Source organism: Patella vulgata, chromosome 3 (genome assembly GCF_932274485.2).
Source record: "Patella vulgata chromosome 3, xgPatVulg1.2, whole genome shotgun sequence".
Taxonomy (NCBI): Eukaryota; Metazoa; Mollusca; class Gastropoda; family Patellidae; genus Patella; species Patella vulgata.
The window spans coordinates 10,549,590-10,573,754 of NC_065881.2; the positions used below are offsets into that span (position 1 = coordinate 10,549,590).

The 24,165-nt window shown below is 35.7% G+C and overlaps 1 protein-coding gene across 2 annotated transcripts in view; it reads right to left on the minus strand.

Moving 5' to 3' along the window:
• The window catches only part of LOC126815016 (cleavage and polyadenylation specificity factor subunit 1), a 37,407-nt gene that overhangs the window by 2,246 nt on the left and 10,996 nt on the right, over window positions 1-24,165 (minus strand). Inside the window, exons 14-37 of one of the 2 annotated variants that reach the window (XM_050540529.2) lie at window positions 23,956-24,111; window positions 23,155-23,247; window positions 22,482-22,713; window positions 21,556-21,731; window positions 20,076-20,209; window positions 18,785-18,880; window positions 17,783-17,861; window positions 16,735-16,841; window positions 16,114-16,243; window positions 14,603-14,839; window positions 13,840-13,888; window positions 13,630-13,733; window positions 13,313-13,429; window positions 12,410-12,500; window positions 11,381-11,465; window positions 10,692-10,833; window positions 10,047-10,115; window positions 9,522-9,605; window positions 8,419-8,595; window positions 6,100-6,166; window positions 5,299-5,346; window positions 4,186-4,344; window positions 3,482-3,611; window positions 2,228-2,366 (exon numbers count right to left, since the gene is read on the minus strand). In XM_050540529.2, coding sequence (XP_050396486.2) covers window positions 2,228-2,366; window positions 3,482-3,611; window positions 4,186-4,344; window positions 5,299-5,346; window positions 6,100-6,166; window positions 8,419-8,595; window positions 9,522-9,605; window positions 10,047-10,115; window positions 10,692-10,833; window positions 11,381-11,465; window positions 12,410-12,500; window positions 13,313-13,429; window positions 13,630-13,733; window positions 13,840-13,888; window positions 14,603-14,839; window positions 16,114-16,243; window positions 16,735-16,841; window positions 17,783-17,861; window positions 18,785-18,880; window positions 20,076-20,209; window positions 21,556-21,731; window positions 22,482-22,713; window positions 23,155-23,247; window positions 23,956-24,111 — 2,901 coding nt within the window. Of the gene's footprint in view, window positions 1-2,227; window positions 2,367-3,481; window positions 3,612-4,185; window positions 4,345-5,298; window positions 5,347-6,099; window positions 6,167-8,418; window positions 8,596-9,521; window positions 9,606-10,046; window positions 10,116-10,691; window positions 10,834-11,380; window positions 11,466-12,409; window positions 12,501-13,312; window positions 13,430-13,629; window positions 13,783-13,839; window positions 13,889-14,602; window positions 14,840-16,113; window positions 16,244-16,734; window positions 16,842-17,782; window positions 17,862-18,784; window positions 18,881-20,075; window positions 20,210-21,555; window positions 21,732-22,481; window positions 22,714-23,154; window positions 23,248-23,955; window positions 24,112-24,165 lie in introns of both variants that reach the window. The other variant, XM_050540528.2, reaches the window with a different exon arrangement.

A 24,165-nucleotide genomic window follows, 5' to 3' on the forward strand; every position in this document is an offset into this window, starting at 1 on the left:
CTGATTATGCTGTACCATGGAAATGACCAATCATAGAGCTTGTAACAAATCATTACATGGCAACTCCATCTGAGATCTTTGGGATATAAAAATATGTGTACACAGGGCCTTGGTTTTTCGACCCATCCGAATGACTAGACAGCTGTTTCACTGACAAGGAGGAACCACGCCAGAAAATCTGGATGAATTTTCTCGGCCAATGCAGGGATTGAACACCTGACCTCCAGGCTAGCGAGCCAGCGTCTTATCCACTCAGCCACCGTGACCCCCACGTCCAGATGGACAGGGGTGACAGCATAACATGTCCATATGAAAGTACGTATACAATAAATAATATAATACAATATCAAAAAACCATTGTTTTATCCGTTTTGTCAACCCTGAAGAAATTAGTTTTTTTACTGACGAAACGTTGAATAAAATGATGGTGTTTGATATTGTATTCTATTGATTGTAAGTTTCTCACATGAAAGTGTGGGTGTATAACAACTTGTACTAACTAATCTTAATCTGTTGACCAATCACTGTTTAATATAAATGTTGGCCGGAATCTCCCAACCCAAACGTGTGGGAAGTTAGGATGAGGGAGGCAATTTATATTATCCCCTGAATCGTTAAATCTACTCCCAAAACAAACTAATAGTAAGACTATCAAGTTCTTCTTTTGATCATTTCCGTGGTTGTAAATAGAAATCAAACATGATTTAAGTGTGAAAAAAAAAACTGCAGTCAGGCCACAACAATTTGATTTTCTGTTCTTCAGGTTCTTGATAAATAAATAGCCTTTTGAAATGTGAAAACAGAAATGGGTTTTAACCTCCACTCGACACAAATTAGGTGATTTTGGGACTGACATATGGTTCAATTTTATTTCAATAAATAAAATTTATCCAGGGTCCAGAAGAAAACCCACGAGGTTGGACAGGCGACCCTATTCCTTGTCAAGTACAAGTGGGGGGTCAAAGTGACAGACTTCGTGATCTAATGCGCATTCGTTAAACCATTTGATCACTAACTCACTCCCCCCCCCCCCACAAGTGACAGATAGTTTAATATTTCAAAACAGAAAAATTTGAAACTAACAGATTTTAAACAACACAAACAAGTAGGTTGGACTGGCGATCCAACTTCTTGTCACATATAACTGGGGAATCGAAACCACGTCAGTTGACTAAATGACAGACCTTATGACACAATGCGCACGTTCCACCCAACCCCCCTTTTTCCGAAGAACAAAAAATCAAATAGCTTTGGCCTAACTAAGAAACCAGTGCAGTAATTTTGTTTTCTTTGACCAATTTCCAACATATGAAAAGAGCTGTAGGTGTAATACGATAAAGGTGCAATATTAACAATAACTCATGTTTGATTCTTTCAACATTGATATGATATCAGGTGCAAATATTCTGTGCTATTTTTAGAAGTAAGGATTGTTAAAAGTTTTTTGTGCATTCTAGAAAAAAACCCAAAATAATCTGAATAACGTATATTTAATAACTGTTTATTGTAAATAGTTCACATGGGTTTTGATGTATCAATTAATTCAGTTTTAAAATAAAGATAGGTTGCCAGGCAATGGAACTTATGCCCACAGTAGCCAAGTTGTCCACCGGTCCATAAAGGTTGTCGCATATTAATTTTTTGGGAGACAAAAACTAAAATGAAATGAAATGGGGATTGGTTCATAGAACCAAACTATAATCAAGGGTAGATAATTTGAATACGGCAATACCCCAGTATAGTGGAGTAGAACGGAATGAGACCACTGAGGATACTGCGGATGGGATAAATCAGGCTTTTGACAATATACAAGCACATGTCAATGTGGATGTATAAAAATTTAATTTAACCAAGCATATATTAACCTTTTAAGTGCTTAGGTCATTATATAACGTCCTGGACAACTGCCACTCACTGTGTGTAGGCGTAATATAATGCCATGGAGGTATTTTCCCCAACCTATTCTTAGAACATAGTTCGTCACTTGGGGGAATCCCTTGGCAATTCCCCCACGATCGCAGCATGTGTAGGACGTTATATTACGTCCTGGACAACTGCCACTCACTGTGTGTAGGGTGTAATATAATGCCTTGGAGGTATTTTCCCCAATCTATTCTTAGAACATAGTACTTCGTCCCTTCGTCAAATTAATTACACAATAGTAGGTAGTTAACATTTTAAAAAAACGTCACACTTAACGGGTTAATGAATGTAAGTGTATTTTTACCTGATCTGTAGAAGTACCAATTCTTTTAGAGACTTCATTTCTTTCATTATAACTTAGATGTAAAAATTTCCATAATAATTCTCCATCTAATACATTCTTACATGGATTACACAGTTCAGGTGTGGTAGTCTGGACAGCTCTATAAATTATTTATATATAGGTATAAAAAACTAAACTATTTAAAGAATTCAGGATTTTCATTGGCCGAGAATTAAAATTCTAGTACAAATATCTGCTTTTAGCCAATGAAATGGCAGCATTCTTAAAATATTATAGGTCTAAATTTTGTGAATAAGACTCCAGATTTCTTTTTTATTTCCAAAATAAGACTACTGATGGTATGACAGCAATAGAAAGTAATGTGAAATTTAGATGGCTATAATTTACAGATCCAGAATTACCAATAGGCATCATGAGCCATAGACCTAAGGTTCACTGAAACTAATTCGTTGCCCCTATACAATAAGTATTTTAATGGTCGAGTGTGAGACATTAATTAATATATTGATACTGCTCGAGTGCGTTTAGTACAAGGACTATATCTTTATATTATACAATGTCAAACACGAGACCATTAAACAACTTAAAATACAGACACTATCCAGACGTGCATTTCAATGAAATGCGTCACACAGGTCCAAAATTTCAACTAGTATAAATAATGTAGGCTTGGCACATTGCCTGTATCATTATGTGAAATAATGGTACGTCATATCAAAGGATGACGTCACATCTGTATTTTAAATATATATATGGCCAGGATTATGGGGTACCTGTACGATTAGTATATACAAGGCCAGGATTACGGGGTACCTGTTACAGTAAGTATATAGGGCTAGAATTATGAAGCCTCTTTAAAATAAGTATATGACACAGAGTAGGCATATAGATTTGAGGGCCCACTGATTGGTTTGGCCTATGGCCCACAAGTAAGTAATCTGGCCCTTATTAGGATTGTTGGATATTTATAATTTTTGGATCAATATGATGTTTTGTCTGGAATATTGTGGTGTGAATTCAGTGACTCAAATATTACTTTCAATTTCACCCTTACTCCAGGACAAAATTATTATGAACACTGTATTATAAAAAAAAAATCCATTTTTTTTATTTCTGGGTGGAAAATTTAGGGTAAACATTTTTTTTTCATTTCTGGGTGAAAAATTTAGGGTTAACATTTTTTTCCTCAGCTTTTTTATTTCTCAGCTTTTTAATTTCTGGGTGGAAAATTTCCCATTTTGTATTATAACATACCTATAAGCTCTAGGATTAAGACCAGCTAAATGTGGTATTAATGTTAACATTATACTCTGTAACATAGTTAATCTTCTATATACCTTCTCTGTTACTGGCAGTAAAAACCCTAAACTACCATCTAACGTGGCTACAATACAAATATATGTACAATTTATAAATTAAAAATATATAAATCAAATGAAATGAAATGGTGTATAATGAAATGAAATGAAATGAAATGAAATGGGGTTTAACGTCCTACTGTTCTGCTCCTATACTGGGCTAATGAGGACGGGCATACGCCATACAGTGTGCTATGAGGGAAATTTTGCCCGGGCAGCGGCACTATCGCCTACTCTTATATCGAATTCCAACTGCCAAGGCCAGGGTAATGAAGATGGGAGTACACCATACGGTGTGATATGAGGGATATTTTTGCCTACAGCCTACTTTTCATTCGAATTTCAACTTTCAAGGGTTCTTTTACATGCATGCCAATGTGTAAAAGGACCTTGTTTTTTTGTACTATCCAAATGACTAGACAGGTGATCCTCCTTCTTTTAAGTACAAGTGTGCGATCGACACCACGCCACTTGACCCAATGACAGGCCCCCCCAAACCCCCTCATTTTTACTAAAGGTAAAACTACATAGAAATAAAACTAGAAAGATTGTCATCCTCACAAGAAGGTGTTCATCATTATTAATGAATTTAATAGTTACCAAAATATGTGACATGTCTTCTCTCGACAAGAGCCAATGTTTTCTTATCTATAGATGGATCAGAGAGTTTACATCGAACACGGAAAAAAGTGTTGATATGTGAACCAGAATTAAAATCTGCTTTTCTTATTAGTCTTTGACCTCCATGACTTTCTCGTGCTGGAATCAAATATAATTCATGTTTAATGATTATTTCAGAGAACAAGCATATGAAGCAGTTGTCTCAATGGCTAACAAACAATACTATCATATAGTAATGCCACCGTTCAAGGAAGAGTTCCCTCCCCTTTGTTTTTTATTGGAGTCCTCAGGAGTTATCTCCCATGTGTAGAATTTTTTTGTATTGGGAGAAGTTAAATAAAACATGGCCTATCTCACATGTGGTTTTTTGGATTCAATACATTTTAATCCATGCCATCCATGGTGAACCAGAGAACTACCTCGCACAGAGCATTACCATGCTCAAACCAGCTTCCAGTAAATGAAGTAGACACAGGGAGGCTGTAGCAGTGGTTGTCATGAAAATAAAGGCAAAGGTTACAACTACTGACATCAAGAACCTCTGCTTAACGTCCAAACTAGGTCATTTTGGGACTAACATTTGATTCAATTTGATTTCCATAATTTGCTTGCGTGTTGGGGATTTTAGCAGTGGGTTAAAACAGTAGAAAACCCACAAAGTTGGACAGATGACCAAACTCCTGTACAAGTTTGTTATTGATCGATGACAAGTCAACTACCCAAACACCCCTGGTCTAACTCTTTTTATCAGACTCAAAACTAGAAATAAGAGATATTTTTTACAGGCATTTTTATCGACTACTGATTAGCCAAAGTGATATGCATTCAATCAAATTTTCATCTTATCTAATTCAAATTGGTTACCCTAATCAACGAATTTATCGACACTGATTTCCGAAGCGATTGCCAAAAATCACCAAATCATGTGTTTTTTTCAACTTTGTCCAGCCACAAGAATTGTTTAAAGCTAATCGGCTTTGAAATTGCCTATACTGTCACATGACATCTCCACTAAATACAAATCGATTTGGCAAGTCAATAAAAACGCCTCTAGTTTATTATTTCCCATCATGCAATCCTTCTATAACTTACCTTCTGGTTGATAACTATAGATCAAAATATTCTTATTTCTGTCAGAAACTGGAAAGAAAAATATATTCACATTTAACCAGTCTATCACATTTTCTTATAGCAAATATGAATTCATGTAGTTCTGTGACAGTAAAGTGACACTATTAGAAGATGCATATCTAGAGAGAGGGCTGCGCAGAGCATATTGTTTTCTCCTACATTCATTAAAATTACGTTGAACAAACAAACATGCAAAGCATATTGCGTCTGTTCTGGCCTCATTCCACTCTAATCCTATACATATATGTATCTAAATGAGCACAATATTATCTCAGAGCTTCTATGTTATAAAATTCTCCAGTAATCCTCCAGATTGAGAGAGAGAGAGAGAGAGATTAGCGCCATGCGACACTAGCCTGCCTCATCTCATTGTGCAAATCTTATTGGTTTTTTCCCTACATTCATCAAATTAACGCCAAACACGATAAGAATTGCCGCAGTTTTGACCCCACTATATTCTAATCCAATACATGTCTCCGTCTAAATAAGCATCAATATTGTCGCAGAGCATCTATGTCTTAATATATCTTGGTTAATCCCCCAGACTTCATGCCAAACCTGACGCCTCCCTCCGATCAAATTCATCAACAGAAATAATGAGGAGAAATCTTGTGTCAGAGCTTCTGATTTGATCAAATTCTCGGGTTATCTAACAGACTTTTTGGCAAATTTGACGGCGTCTAAAACCTGGTCCCCCCACCCACCCTTCGGCTCAAATTCCTGAATACACCCCTAATTAGTAATATTATTTGGTCAACTTACCTATAAAACAAAGATTGTTATTATCAACTAGAAAATTAACAGCATAAACTTCACATGGTTTAATATCCTACAATATATAATATACAATATATACACAATATATGATATATATACACAATATTTACATGGATTAATATCCTACAATATATAATATACAATGTATTACACAATATATAATATACAAAATATATACACAATATATAATATACAGTATATATACACAATATTTACATATATACAATCTATTAAACCCTCTGGTTATTATACAATATATAATCACAATATTTACAAATATATAATCTCTGAAACACCCTGCTTGTCATTAAGGGATTGGAATCCCATGCACATTACAATATCTAAAAGGAATATCTCTTAAAACTGTTGTTTGTCATTTGAGAGACTTTAAATTAGCATTATCTAAAAGGAATATCTCTTAAAACTGTTGTTTGTCATTTGAGAGACTTTAAATTAGCATTATTAAAAGGAATATCTCTTAAAACTGTTTGTCATTTGAGAGATTTTAAATTAGCATTATCTAAAAGGAATATCTCTTAAAACTGTTGTTTGTCATTTGAGAGACTTTAAATTAGCATTATCTAAAAGGAATATCTCTTAAAACTGTGGTTTGTCATTTGAGAGACTTTAAATTAGCATTATCTAAAAGGAATATCTCTTAAAAATGTTGTTTGTCATTTGAGAGACTTTAAACTAGCATTATCTAAAAGGAATATCTCTTAAAAATGTTGTTTGTCATTTGAGAGACTTTAAACTAGCATTATCTAAAAGGAATATCTCTTAGAAATGTTGTTTGTCATTTGAGAGACTTTAAATTAGCATTATCTAAAAGGAATATCTCTTAAAACTGTTGTTTGTCATTTGAGAGACTTTAAATTAGCATTATCTAAAAGGAATATCTTTTAAAAATGTTGTTTGTCATTTGAGAGACTTTAAATTAGCATTATCTAAAAGGAATATCTCTCAAAACTGTTGTTTGTCATTTGAGAGACTTTAAATTAGCATTATCTAAAAGGAATATCTCTTAAAAATGTTGTTTGTCATTTGAGAGACTTTAAACTAGCATTATCTAAAAGGAATATCTCTTAAAAATGTTGTTTGTCATTTGAGAGACTTTAAATTAGCATTATCTAAAAGGAATATCTCTAAAAACTGATGTTTGTCATTTGAGAGACTTTAAATTAGCATTATCTAAAAGGAATATCTCTTAAAACTGTTGTTTGTCATTTGAGAGACTTTAAATTAGCATTATCTAAAAGGAATATCTCTTAAAAATGTTGTTTGTCATTTGAGAGACTTTAAATTAGCATTATCTAAAAGGAATATCTCTTAAAAATGTTGTTTGTCATTTGAGAGATTTTAAACGAACATTTTGTTAAAGTTTAATCTACAAAATAAATATCAATCCACAAAATGGTTGAATTTTGTTTAGTATTTACAAAAATATGATAATTTGAATATTTTGCATCTTCTGGCATCCTCTGAAAACAATATAAACCAGCATCTTCTTTTAATCTGACTGATATTTTGGTTTTGAAGTTTTAAGTTTCATCAACATATACTTTGGTAAATTTGAGACATGTCATAATTTGAACCCTAGACATTCTTTTAATTGCGAAGCCAGTGCAGTACCACTCAACTACAATGGAGCACTCGTACAAATGATGGGATAAACCAAAATTAAATGAAAGGAAATGGGGTTTAACGTCCTACTTTTCTGCACCGAAAACTAAGGCCTACTATTATTTCGAATTCCAACAGTCAAGGACTCTTTTACATCCACACCAATTTGTACACAGGACCCCGGTTTTTCATGCCTTCCAAACGACTAGACACTGTTCCATGTCAGGCCCACGGGGAACCACGCGGGAAAATCCCGATGAACTTTCTCAGCCAACACTGTGATCATGAGAGAGAAAGAGAGGGAGAGAGAGAGAGAGAGAGAGAGAGAGAGAGGGTTTAACTTCCACTCAACACAAACTAGGTCATTTCGGGACTAACCTATGATTTAATTTTATTTAATTTGCTTGCCCATAGGGGTCTTTAGCAGTGGGAGGAAACTGGAGGACCTGGAGAAAACCCACGAAGTTGGACAGGCGACCCTACTCCTTGTCACGTACAACCGGGGATTCGAAACCATGCCAGTTGACTCAATGACAGGTCTTATGATACAGCGCGCACATGCTAACCATTCAGTCATCCAACCCCCCTTACCGTGATCGAACATGGGATCTCCAGGTTAGCGAACCAACGTCTTACTCACTGTGGCTCCAAAAGTTGCGGAAGAAAATAATTAAAACTTACCCTACTAGCTAATGATAAAACTTTATAATCTTCTTGATATCTATATAAAGCTATACTCTTCAATAGATCACCAGCTACTATCAGATTCTTAATAGTTGCTAAAGAATGAATATAGATAAACGTATCTATAAACGCTACACCAGATAAATCATTATCTTTTAATGTCCACATATATAACTGAAATGAATAATGAAGGTGATGAAACAGTAAATAATTAATGTGGTGGTGACTTTGGACCCTATTCATGGATGTACTATAAATGTAAGGTTGTTATTCATTAATGACCATTGCTTGATCAAGATACCTGTAAGAGTATTGAAATGTTGTATGTCATAAACCAACAAGTAGTAAAACTATAAAGTTGTGTTATTATGACATATGACATAGCTAAATTAAGTAAGGCCTTTAGCCTTAAACCACTGCTGTATTATACGCTAAATAGTCGTATAATATGGATAGAAATTCACATATCTAGGAACAGCAATTTCGGACTGTTCAGGTGTGTATCAGGAGAGAGAGAGAGAGAGAGAGAGATGGGGTTAAACAACATGGGAGAGAGAGAGAGAAAGAGAGAAATGTGGTTAAACGTCATTTCGGGACCAACATATGGTTCAATTTTATTTTAATAATTCGTTTGCACGTAGGGGTCTTTAGCAGTGGGGGGAAACTGGAGGAGCCAGAGAAAACCCAAGATGTTGGACAGGCGACCCTAGTCCTTGTCACGTACAACCGGGGATCTAAACCATGCCAGTTGGCTCAATGACAGACCTTATGATACAGCGTGCACACGCTAAACATTTGGCCATACAATCCCCTGTGTGTATCTGTATATTAATATATCACTTTTCTCTAATTATCTTCAATTAAATGAGTTACTCAATATTTACATATACAAAGTACTATATGTTAAACTATTGATTATAACAAACAGATCATATAATATTACTGTACAAAGGAATAAGTTTCATATTATTTTACCTTTTGTCCAAGGGACTGGAGTATTTAAAACTATATGTACCTAGTGCTAAAGGTTCATACTAGTACTGTTTTTACCTTTAATGTTTATAACAAATAGATAATATAATATTTTTTTTATATTTTACCTTTTGTCCAATAGCTGTCAATAAATAACCATTAACATCTGCCATAGCTGTAACTGGTCCTTTCTGTTCTTTCTCTAATACAAGCTACAACAATTAAAGAGAAAGAGGTTTTATTTGTTTTACTATCCTTCAATATCAAATCTTTGTTAGAAAATTCATAAATATCGTCTAAAATCACCCCATATCATCTAACTCAATATCAAATCTTTGTTTGAAAATTCATAAAAATCATCTAAAATCACCCCAAATCATCTAATGTAAAATCTTTGTTTGAAAATTCATAAAAATCACCCCAAATCATCTAATTTCTAAAGTTTAAAGACATTAATAATCAATTGGGCCGTTTATTTATCAACAATTTGTAAATTGGATGTTTTTAACAAATTTTCAAATGAAGATTTGTTATTGAATGAATGTGAAAGAAATTAGGGCTAAATATGCAAGACCAAATAATACCCCAGTTTCAGGTTTTAAAAGTTGTCTTATGTGAATCAATTTCTTGAAATAAATTCTTTAACCACTGACCTTTATTTTTGTTTTTGTTAACGGTTGACCTGGTTCTGGGACAACTTCTATCACTTCAAATATTAAAACCTACAAGGAAAAAAGAAAAAAATTGAATAGTTGAAACTTTCTCAGTCAACACGGGGATCAAACCAAGGATCTCCTGGTCAGTGTATTTTCTGGCGTGGTACCCCCCTTGTCAGTGGTGCAGGACAGAGGGCCTGACAAGGACAGCTGTCTAGTCGTTTGGATGAGGAGGCCATAGCGTTGCTGATCAGGCAAAATTTCCCTCATAGCACACTGTATGGTGTATGCCCGTCTTCATTAGCCCAGTCAAAACAGAAACCCCATTTCATTTCTTTTCCATTACAAAGTCCTGAGAGAGAGAAATAGGGTTTAATGTCCACTTGACACAAGGTAGGTCATTTTTGGACTAACATATGGTTCAATCTTATTTCAATAATTCACTTGCACGTAGGGGGTCTTTAGCAATGGGAGGAAACCGGAGGACCCACAAAGCTGGACAGACGACCCTACTAATGATACAGCGCGCACGCACTAACCATTCGGCCATCCAACACCCGATACAAAGTCTTGAAGTGAGTAAATACAATTGATTATGTGAAATTCTATTAAATAATAAATTGTGTGTTTAAAATAACTTACTCTGCCTTTAGAATGTATTTCTTCACCATAACAATACATGGTTCCTAGAGCTATATACCCCTTTAATCCTGATACAGTTCCTTCAGATTTTAATCGCACACATTTCAATGATGTAGCTTGTTCCCATTCTTCTAACTCAAAACTAAAATATAATAAACATAACAATATACTATCAAATATGATCAGCAACTGGCCTATTTATGGAATTACATTATTAGGGGAGAGAGAGAGAGAGAGAAGAGAGAGAGAGAGAGAGAGAGAGAGAGAGAGAGAGAGAGAGAGAGTTTAACATCCACTCACCAAAACTAGGTCATTTCGGGACTAACATATGGTTCAATAATTTGCTTGCACATGGGGGACAGGCGACCCTACTCCTTGTCACATACATATGTACAAACAAGGAATCAAAACCACGCAACTTGACTCAATGACAGACCTTATGATACAACCCCCACCCCTCACCCCATTCCAGCTGTCAAGGTTTCTTTTTACATGCTTTTCCATGTATACATGGGGCTGCATCTTTTCGTCACATTCGAAGGACTGAACCCTGTCCTTGCCAGGCGCTTTGTCCTGCACCACTGATAATGGGTAATTGCGGAGGATAATCCCAAGGAACCTTCTCAGCCAACATCAGGAGTGAACCCATGTGTCACAGTGTCTCCCCCAGTATTAAAATAAATTTTCACCTTGAGTTAGGTATTAATTCCCAGGTACTTGGTGTAAATAAGTTAAGAGAAAAAACATCTTCTGTAGGGTACACAAATCGTTCATCTGTAATATAAAATTATTTTCATCTTTTATTTACATAACCTTCCCTTGTAAGAAGAATAGGATTTACATAACCTCCCCTTGTAAGTAGAATAGGACCTTAAACCCCATTACATCTTATATTTACATAACCTTCCCTTGTAAGAAGAATAGTACCTTAAACCCCATTTGTAAGAAGAATAGGACCCCATTACATCTTATATTTACATATCCTCCCCTTGTAAGAAGAATAGTACCCCATTACATCTTATATTTACATAACCTCCCCTTGTAAGAAGAATAGTACCTTAAGAAGAATAGGACCTCAAACCCCAGTTCATTTTTTATTTACATAACCTCCCCTTATAACCTAATATTAGCTTGATTCATGTTCACCGCCTTGAAATCTGTTGACATAAGTCTGTACATAGTTTGCCAAGATATTTTGTCATATATTTTTTATATTTAAATATCATCTCTGTTTGTTTTTTTTTGGTAAACATAAGACTATACAGGAAATGAAGTGAAATAGGGATTAACATCGAACTGTTCTGCTCCGACTGGGCTAATGAAGACAGGATTGCTTTCTTCAGTGTGTTATGGGTGCAATTTTGCCCAAACAGCAGCGCTACAGCCTGCCCTTAATTTGAATTTCAACCGTCAATGGTTCTGTTATGTGCACGTGACCGTGGTTTTTCGTCTCATGCAAACGACTAGGCACTGTCCTTGTCGGGTCCTTCGCCCTGCACCACTGACAAGGGGAAACCACACCAGAAAATCCTGGAGAATTTTCTCGACCAACACTAGGAGCAACCCCGAGAACTCTTGGTTAGCAAGCTAGCTGTTTTGGTTAGACTAGAAACAAGCTAACCACATGAAGTAGAAATAATTTCATTTTAAAACTCCTACAAAAAAACTGAAACATTATCAAATACAATGTATGTTGGCTCCAAGATATATTAACCTACCCTTTTCAACAACTTCAAATTCTTTTTCATCTGATGTCACCTTTGCCTGTTTATTAAAAATTTCTTGTGTACTTGTAACAACTGCATACGTCTACAATTATATTATAAACACATTTATTTTAACGATCTACAATTATATTACATACACATTTATTTTAACAATCTACAATTATATTACATACACATTTATTTTAATAACCTACATTTATATTATACAGGCTATTTTCATAAAAACATACCAATAATGATAAAGACAACATGTGTACTTTATGAAAACTGATATAACATTGTGTACTTTATAATAACTTATATAATATGGTGTACTTTATAATAACTGATATAACATGGTGTACTTTATAATAACTGATATAATACTGTGTACTTTATGATATAATATGGTGTACTTTATAATAACTGGTATAATATTGTGTACTTTATGATAACTGGTATAATATTGTGTACTTTATGATATAATATGGTGTACTTTATAATAACTGGTATAATATTGTGTACTTTATGATAACTGGTATAATATTGTGTACTTTATAATAACTGGTATAATATTGTGTACTTTATGATAACTGGCATAATATTGTGTACTTTATGATAACTGATATAACATGGTGTACTTTATGATATAATATGGTGTACTTTATGATACCTGATATAACATTGTGTACTTTATAATAACTGAAATAATATGGTGTACTTTATAATAACTGATATAACATGGTGTACTTTATGATAACTGATATAATATGGTGTACTTTATGAAAACTGATAAAATATTGTGTACTTCATGATATTATATTGTATACTTTATGATACCTTATATAATATGGTGTACTTTATGATACCTGATATAATATGGTGTACTTTATGATAAAATATTGGGTACTTTACCTTACTGTCATTATGATAACTGATATAATGTGGTGTACATCGTAACGGTAATTTTCTAATTGGCCACGGAGCATCATATGTAACATGAGTAGGTAAAACACAAATTCTCATCTCACTCTACAAACAAATACAATTATAAACTTGTTAAATATAATTATAAACTTAACAAATACAATTATAAACTTATCAAAATCAACTAGAAATTTATCTGCTACATGATGGCCCACCTGTTCTTTACTAAACTATTATAGCGAGAACGACCAGCTCTATCTATATCAGTACATGCATGTTTAATATGACAATCTTTACTGGCCTACCTGTTGATTAAAGTATAGAAAACCCTTCGGACAGTTGACATTATTAAACTGTGTAAAACATATAACAGGACCATCTATATTCATTGGATGTATTCTTAAAACACCTTTAGATGTCATAAATAACCAATGAGGATAAGCACCACACAGAAAAACCTACAATACAAAATATCAGATATTATTACATATTCATTGGATGTATTCTTAAAACACCTTTAGAGGTCATAAATAACCAATGAGGATAAGCACCACACAGAAAAACCTACAACAGAAAATATCAAATATTATTACATACTTTTAACCTTTGGCACTTAGACAGCCCAAAATTGTCCTATGTAGGGCTACTTAAACTGCCTGAACAAACTAGTAGATGGTTCTGTAATACGGAAAATTATTCACATATCTCTGGTGGTTTGAGGTAGTCTAGGGAACAGCAGTTTCAAACTGTTTCGGTCTATTCCTGTAGCGATAATAAGTATATCACTTTTCTCTAATTTTCTTCAAGGAATTGGGATGGTCAATAATTCACTTGCACATAGGGGCCTTTAGCCGTGGTAAGAAACTGAAGGAGCAGGAGAAGACACATGGGGTTGGACAGGCGACCCTACTCCTTGTCACGTACAACTGGGGAATCGAAAATACGCCAGTTGACTCAATGACAGACCTTATGATACAGCGCGCACGCGCTAACCATTCGGCCATTCACCACCCCAATTGTACTGAAGGAGCAGGAGAAGAGACCCAAAGGTGTTGGACAGGCGACCCTACTGCTTGTCACATACAACCGGCTAACTATTCGGCCATTCCCCACCCCACATGTATTGAAGCAGCAGGAGAAGAGACCCACGGTGTTGGACAGGCGACCCTACTCCTTGTCACGTACAACCAGGAAATCGAAACCACGCCAGTTGACTCAATGACAGACCTTATGATACAGCGTGCACCATCCCCCCACCCCCCATCTATGACTACTTACACCAGCATATCCTGATATATCATCAAAGTATCTCATAGATTGAACAAATGATTTCTTTCCTATAGATGTCTCTATATCTAATTCTCCTTTCTTTTTACTCTTCGCTGTTTTCTTCTGTTTTAAGATGAGATCATGCTGGTACTTCTTAAATCGTATCTTCAGATGATTGTGTTTTTCACTTTGACTAGGTTGAAAGGGGAAAGCTTCATATATAAACAGTTCTTCTTCTACTCTAGCCTATAAAAAATAGAAATTTGTGACATGAAGTTTTGATCGGACAGCAGCGCTACAGCCTACTCTTATATCTAATTCCAACTGTCGAGGTTTCTTTGAAGTGCACGCCCATGTGTTTTGTTCAATCCGAACAACTAATAAAAATGTGCTTACAGTGCTTTACTAAAATGCTTAACCACATACTAAAAAAATAGTGTTAAAGCAAACTTCATATATAAACAGTTCTACTCTGGCCTATATAATATAAAGATGTGTTTACACTTTGGTTTACTTATAAACAGGGTTTTACTTAAATTCTTACCATGAGGAAATTAAATGAAATGGGGTTTAACGTCCTACTATTCTGCTGCTAAACTGGGCTAATGAAGATGGGCATAGGCCATACTGTGTGCTATGAGTGAAATTTTACCAGGGCATTTCACTATGGCCCACTCAAATTTCAACCGCCAAGGGATCTTTTACCTGCATGTCACTGTATTCATGGGACTGTGGTTTATTCGTCCTGCATCACTGACAAGGGGAAACCATGTTGGAAAATCCTGATGAACTTTCTCGGCCAATGCAGGGATTGAACACCCGACCTCCAGGTTAGCGAGCCAGCGTCTTAACCACTTAGCCACTGTGGCTGTTTATTACCCATAAACTAGAACTAGGTTATTACAAGATTACATACTTTATTATACCCAGCTTGCATCTAGGACCTGTTTTTTGTTCACATTCAACATTTATGAATATCAATGATATTCAAAAAACCAAAAGTTAGGTAAAAGTGTCCACAAGATTATTCTGGCACTAATAATCTGATATCGCTAAAAATCAATAGGCTCCCTCGTCTCAGGATTATAAACAACATGAATAGGTTTTAAGTCAATTGGAATATAGCGTTAGTCTATAGAGTATCCACAAGCAATTGTGAACTACGGATGGACAGAAAGAGGGAGGGAAATGGGGTTTAACATTCACTCAACACAAACTAGCTCATTTTGAGACTTAAATGATTCAATTTTATTTCAATAATTCGCTTGCACGTAGGGGTCTTTAGCAGTGGGAGGAAACCAAAGAAAACCCTCGAGGTTGGACAGGCGACCCTACTCCTTGTCACGTACAGTCGGGGAATCGAAACCACGCCAGTTGACTCAATGACAGACCATATAATACAACGCAAACACGCTAACAATTCGGACATCCAACTCCCCTCAGACAGACAGAGATGAGGACAATTTGAATGTGGGCGTATAAAAACCATAAAATTTAGAGAAATCAAAGTATAAACTTACAAAAAGATATGGGTGAGATTTGTTGTATCCAAGTCCAACGACTAACAACTCTTTCACTTTTGGCAGTTCAAGATAATTCTCTCTTTCTTTCTGAACCTTAACATCCTGGTTTTCACTCGTAGAACTTGTACTATTCAAAAACAAAAAAAGATTAAGCACTTTGTTGCGATCAGCTGATATCATGATTCCAGTTCCCTATTACTGGATGCATTACATAAACCCAAAGGCATTGATTCCAATGAAATTGATTCCTGTTCCACTTTGTTGCGATTGCTTGAAATCAGGATTCCAGTATCCTATTTGGAAATGACCAGTGCATTGCATAAACCAAATGGCACCCATTCCAATCAAATTGGTTCCTGTTCTACTTTGCTGCCATCACTTGAAATCAGGATTCCAGTTCCTTATTTGAAAACGATTGGTGCATTACATAAACCAAATGGCATCCATTTCAATCAAACTGGTTCCTGTTATACTTTGTTGCTATCACATGAACTTTGGACTCCAGATTCCGATTCCAATTTGAAAATGATTGGATATATTTCACAAATCGATTAGCTTGCATTCTTTTGAAATGGGTTCCAGTTTTAATTGTATTCAAGTGAAATTCAATATATTTACCTTGTTTTGACTGATTCTACACCCTGCCCACTATCGACTAAAACTTTATGACCACCAGGAAAGTTCTTTACAAAATAACAAGCTTTGAAGTCAGGTATGGAATACATCTACAAAGAAAAGCTTATATATTATAAATGGTAAAGATAACATTGGTTGTGCTGTTCAAAAGCTTTTAGTTCTAAATTATTAAGTTTTGAAATTTTAAACAAAACATCGTTCACATGATTCAAATGAAATGAAATGAAATGAAATGGGGTTTAACGTCCTACTGTTCTGCTCCTAACCTGGGCTAATGAAGACGGGCATACGCCATACAGTGTGCTATGAGGGGAATTTTGCCCAGGCAGCGGCGCTACGGCCTACTCTTATATCAAATTCCAACTGCCAAGGGATCTTTTACGTGCACGCCAATGTGTACACGGGACCTCGGTTTTTCGTCCCATCCGAACGACTAGACAGCTTTCCTTGTCAGCCCCTACGTCCTGCATCACCGACATGGGAGAACCATGCCGGAAAATCTGGATGAGCTTTCTCGGCCAATGCAGGGATCGAACACCCGACCTCCAGGCTAGCGAGCCAGCGTCTTACCCACTTAGCCACATGATCCCCCCACATGATTCAAGTGACTATTTAATTATCAAGTCCCTGAAGAAAAAAATTAAATTGGTGTTGCCCAAGGAAGATGAATTGAATTATTTCCTGTCTGTTAGTTATCTTGTCTTTAATTCTAAAAACTAATTCATCATCATAACTTTGGTAAATATTTTAGCTATGCTAACGACCCCAAAAAATAAGAGAGAGAGAGAGAGAGAGAGAGAGAGAGAGAGAGAGAGAGAGGGTTTAAGGTCCACTCGACACAAACTAGGTCATTTCGGGACTAACATATGGTATTAATTTTTTATTTCAATAATTTGCTTGTGCGTAGGGGTCTTTAGCAGTGGGAGGAAACCAGAGGACCTGGAGAAAACCAACGAGGTTGGGCAGGAGACCCTACTCCTTGTCACGTACAACCGCAAAAAATAAGAAGTGGAGACAAGATTAAGCATACCCCAAGTTCTCCATTTTCTCTACAAAGTACAGCCCAATATGTAGGAGTGATGACTTTCTCTGTTTTCTTCTTAAATTTACTGGAAAAAATATATACCCATACATTAAACTTATTGAACAAATAGATCTAATCTAGATTCTAGACTTGTATAAAATAATTACTGTAAGACATGACATGAATGTGAAATCTACTCCTGTCTACCAGACAATAAATGTGGGAGAATGACAGAGGGAGGGAGAGAGGACAGAGAGCGAGAGAGCGAGAGAGAGAGAGAGAGAGAAAGACGCAAACTAGGTCATTAAGGGAGAGAGAGAGAGAGAGAGAGAGAGAGAGAGAGAGAGAGAGAGAGAGACGAAAACTAGGTCATTAAGGGAGAGAGAGATAGAGACAGAGAGAGAGAGAGAGAGAGAGATAGATAGATAGATAGAGGGAGGGAGGGAGAGACAGAGATGCAAACTAGGTCATTAAGGGATTAACATATGATTCAATTATATTTCAATAATTCGAATGCACGCAGTTGGAGGAAATCAGAGGATCTGGAAAAAATTCATAGGTGACCCCACTCCTTGTCACATATAAGTGGGGAATAGAAACCATACAATCTAAAGCATATGTGTTGAACAGGGCTGTATGTAGGATTTTAAAAGTGGGGGTGCAGCAGAGTGTTGGGGCGCCAAAATAATGCCCAAGTTACCCATTGGAATGTGGGCGCCCTTAAAAAAAGACCGACTGATCAGTGCCTTAAGAGCATCGCTGTGTGATCATAATCAAGTGTATTATTTTATGATTGAAAGGTTATCAAATTTTTTTATTTTTTTGGGGGGGGGGGGGCATTTCTCGAGGCGCCATATTTTTCTGGGGGTGCAATGTACCCCCTGCACCCCCGCTAGATACGGCCCTGGTGTTGAACCATTCGGAATGGTGACAGTCAACCAGCTGACATTACGAATTAGACGTCAAAACACTTTCACAATGATTGAAAATTAAAGTAGAGTATTTTACCTATTAGATTGTTCTTGTGTATTGGTGGTAAATGATGAACCGAATACTGAAGTATCAGAAGCACCATATAACATCTCATCTTCATCTTCTATATTACTATTAATAGAAACATCATCACATGATAAAAGCAGTATGATTATTTAAACATACATTATGCCAAGAGCTAAATCTGCCTATTGCAGTATAAATATTAAAGTCATTTTGAATACAAAAGTATTTTAAGATGACATACTTCTACAGGACTTACTGTGTTATGAATGGAAATTAATAGTGCTAACAATGATCGAAGTCATTAACTGCACATTCTGGGCGGGAATGATGATATAATACGTCCTTTATTACATCTGCATGATAAGTCTACAGGTTATTATATTCATAGAAGATAGGTATATATTGTTTTAAGATTGTAACTCATAAGCCTGGAAAACACCCAGCATGTAAAAATAAAATGTGACAACATGAAGCAATGTAATATGGAAATGAAATGAAATGAAATGGGGTTTAACGTCCTACTGTTCTGCTCCTATACTGGGCTAATGAAGACGGGCATACGCCATACAGTGTGCTATGAGGGAAATTTTGCCCGGGCAGCGGCACTATCGCCTACTCTTATATCGAATTCCAACTGCCAAGGGATCTTTTACGTGCATTCCAATGTATACACGGGACCTCGGTTTTTCGTCTCATCCGAAGGACAAGACAGCTGTCCTTGTCAGGCCCTCCGTTCTGCACCACTGACAAGGGGAAACCACGTCGGAAAATCTGGATGAACTTTCTCGGCCAATAATGTAATATGGAAAACAATCACTAGTTTGTATACATATAGCACGATGTATCATTTGTTCCAAGGGGTGTGGTGACCCATGACTTTGCATGACGAGCAAGATCCTGTCAAGAGCCCCCCGAATAACAATATTAATATGTGTGTGCGGGGGAAAATGGGCCTCCCAGTACCGCCAAGTAATACTGGGCTGTGTGGAACATGCTAAAGTCGATTTGTAGCATATCTAACCCACCGTATATGTTTGATACTGTTTAAGCATTAATATTATAATGTTGAAAACCGCATTGGAACCGATTGATTTTTACTATTTGTGAGGGGTGCAAAAACTTAAGGAGGCTCAAAAACTCAAAACCATGATGCAAAGCTTGTCATTGCATCCTTCTCACTTAGCCCCTGATTTGTTCTTGATAACGATAAGAGAACACTTGTTGAAACGTAATCCTATACATGTGTACAAACCATGTAGATCGGGTCGTAGTTTGATAAAATTATTTGTAATAAACATACTTGTCTTCTGCTTGTGGCTGTTTATCTGTTTTATCAAATTTATTGTTAACCATGTTGTCATCTGTTGTAATGGAGGATGTCGTAAACATACCACTCACATCTTTATAGGCTGTTACAACTAATACAGGTGATTTCTATCAACAATATATTACAACATTATTATATATCAATGAAATAATAACTAGTAATGAGAGAGAGAGAGAGGGAGAGAGAGAGAGAGAGAGAGAGGAACTACTAATGGGGCGATTCACTGTAACCCTGAATATGATAGTGATGTCAGAGAGATAGAGAGGGAGAGAGAGAGAGAGAGATAGAGAGAGATTAAACATCCACTTGACACAAACTAAGTCATTTTGGGTCTAACATATAGTTTAACTTTTAGCAGTGGGATGAAACCAAAGGAGCAACAAGAGAAAACCCAAGAGTTTGGACAGTCGAAATTAGTCCTTTGTCACATGCAACAAGGGAACTGAAACCACACACTTGACCTCATGATCAAAATCATTTGGCCATCCGAACAACAAAAATATATAACAATCTTTATAGACTGGTACAACTAATACTCAGTATTTCTAACAACAAAAATATACAATCTTTATAGGCTGTTACAACTAATATACGGGGGATTTCTAATAACAATAACATTACTATATTGAAATAATAACTACTAATAAAAGGGAATTTCTAACAAAAAGAACATTATTATATTATCAATGAAATAATAACTATTAATTAAGGGAATGTCAACACTTGCATCCAAACGAATATTCCGTGTATAGATCTCAGAGCCCAATCAGCACCAACAAAGTAAGAAAATGTTGATAAATTTCTGTTCATTATTCAATAATAACCGGAATATTTAATTTATTATTTTCTATCTGCAGTGTCGTTCAACCCATCCACACAGTTCCGCAGGTTCTTTGTTTGGACACAAGTGTTGAAATTTTGTGGGTTAGGGCTAAGGTTAGTGTTAGCACCATTTACATCCTGTGACCTTTGACCAAATATGCAGTTGGCCTTAATATTTAGACCTAACCCACCAAGCAGGGTGTACTTTGAACAAGACTTATTTTAAACAAGACTTAAAAACCAAAAGTACTTGGATGCACAGTTCAAAAGGTTTAGTTCCAAATTATTAAAATTTAAAACAAAACACCTTATACGTAATTCATTTGACTATTTTACTAAGACCCCTGAAGAAGAGAGAAATGGGGTTTAACGTCCACTCGACACAAACTAGGTCATTTCGGGACTAACATACGGTTTAATTTTATTTCAATAATTCACTTGCGCGTAGGGGTCTTTAGCAGTGGGAGGAAACCAGAGGACCCGGAGAAAACCCACAAGGTTGGACAGGCGACCCTACTCCTTGTCACGTACAACCAGGGATTTGAAACCACGCCAGTTGACCCTGAAGACAAGGCCTACAATGCTGTTAAGACAGCTCTGAAAATAAGCGAAGAAATAGTTAAATACATACTGTAGATATTTGTGGTCTAGTAACAGCTAATCTAACACCGGAACCGTAACTATCTTGTTTTAATGTTAATAACATAATCTGACCATCTTCCATCATAATAACAACGTATGGATCAGCTACTGAACACTGTGCTATAACACTACCGGTATCTAATGGTATATGCTGCAGTTGTTTTACTGAAAATATTAACACAATTTATTTGTTTTGGGTTTTTTAAAGAGAGGGAGAGAGATTGCACACAAATTCTTTTTTTTTTAAAAGAAAGTAAACCAATTTAAAGAAAGGTTGAATACAAATTTTTTTTTTAAAGAGAGAGATTGGACATGTTTTTTTTTTATTTTCAAAGGATGTGACTCAATATAGAATATATATAGAGAGAAGTGGGGTTTAATATCCACTTGACACAAACTAAGTTGTTTCGGGGCTAAAATATGGTTCAATTTTATTTCAATAATTCGCTTGTGCTTAAGGGTCTTTAGAAGTGGGAGGAAACTGGGGATCCAAAGAAAACCCATGAGGTTGGACAGGCAAATCGAAACAATGCCACTTGACTCAATGACAGACCTTATGATCTAATCTGCACGCATTAGACCACTACACCCTCGGAAATTACAGAAGGAAGGACAGAATGAATGAGAATGTAATGAAGGAATGATTAACTTAAAACCTTCTAATTAAAGAAAGATGAACAGAATGAATGAGAAGGATATAATGGAGGAAGAATTAACTTACCACCTCCTAATTAAAGAAAGATGGACAGAAAATAAAGGATATAATGGAAGAATGATTAACTTACCACCTCCTAATTAAAGAAAGATGAACAGAATGAATGAGAAGGTTAATGGAAGAATGATTAACTTAAAACTCTCTAATTAAAGAAAGATGGACAGAAAATAAAGGATATAATAGAGGAAGAATTAACTTACCACCTTCCAACAGTCTAATACTGTTAGTAGAAACTTGTAAAATATATTTATTTTCACCAATATTTCCAGCGAATACAGTCGGATTCTGTGTACTAAATCCACTGTGGTCTAACTCCATTATTTCATTTCCTGTTTGTAAAACCATACTAGAATCAGGACGACTGAGAATAAGGAAAGAGTGACCTCCCTTGATTGCTGCCTCTTCCTCATTTTCTTCTCCTTCTGTTGGAACCTGAAATAAAAATGAAATGGGGTTAAGGTTTAACATCCTACTTTTTTGCCCGGACAGTGACACTACAGCTTATTTTATATCGAATTCCTACTGTCGAGGGATCTTTTCATCTGCGTCAATGAGCGTACGGTACAATGTCTTTCCCAGGGCCCTCCGTTCTGCACCACAGACACGGGTAAACTGGGACGGAAAATCCTGAGGAACTTTCTCGGACAAAACCTGGATCAAACCTGAGACGTACTGGTAATGCTAGGTTCCTACTATCACGATTTGTGCTACGATTGAAATGGTGGTTTTAATTGTGGAGTAATCATGGTGATACTATCATATATCAGTCGTAGCAATCTTGTTCATCGTATCGAAACATATCTGCACGTAGCAGATCATGGACTCATTTGGGACAATCCTATCGCAACGGATAGGATTATTTTCTTTACTGACCTTTTCTTCTGGATCTTGAGCATCAAATACAGTCCACATATCAATACAATCAGGTAGTTCAAAGGTCGTTACTACCTGTGGTCGTATACTTCTCTATAAATAATCAAAATAAACACAAAATAAAATTTATTCAAACATCCATCAGTGAGCTAGAGTGTAACTGTAAAATTTTAGTACAGAATAAAAATTTCATCATTTTGCACAAGAAAACTGCTGAATCCCATAAAATCTAATCAAATGACACAATAGTCTAGGATAAAGTAATACGAATGGAATTTTTAATATATTCATTTTACATTATCTATTTTTGAGAGAGATAGAGAGAAATGGGGTTTAACGTCCACTCGACACAGCTAGGTCATTTCGGGACTAACATATGGTTTTTAATTTTATTTTAATAATTCGCTTTCGCATAGGGGTCTTTAGCAGTGGGAGCAAACCGGAGGACCCGGAGAAAACCCACGAGGTTGGACAGGCGACCCTACTCCTTATCTATTTTTGAGCTATTACAGCAAGAATGGCCAGCTCTCTATTTATACCATGCATAATGCATCTTTAATTAATAATTTGTAGTATGATGATTAATAGTGTACGTCAGCTATTTATTTCTTACATAATTCAGCTTTAAAATAATGACACAATAACGATAATAATTAAATCTGAACATTGGGTTGCAAGACAACAGATATACTCCATAGTATTAATTTTGTAAATCTAAAAGGTGATGAACATAGGGTTGCCAGGCAACAGGTATATCCCACAGCATTAATTTGTAAATCTAAAAGGTGATAAACATGTTACCTGAAGAACAGACAAGGCACCATTTTTACCATAACCTGACGTAGTGACTAATTCTAGATCTGGATCAATAGAGTTACCAAATTCTTCTGATAAAAACGCTGGTTCACCCATCTCGACTTGTCCACATGGAGAAATATTCCATATATTATCACAAACCTATAGTATACAACAAATTTAAACGTTAAAAGGCTATTTGCAAATCTAACAAAA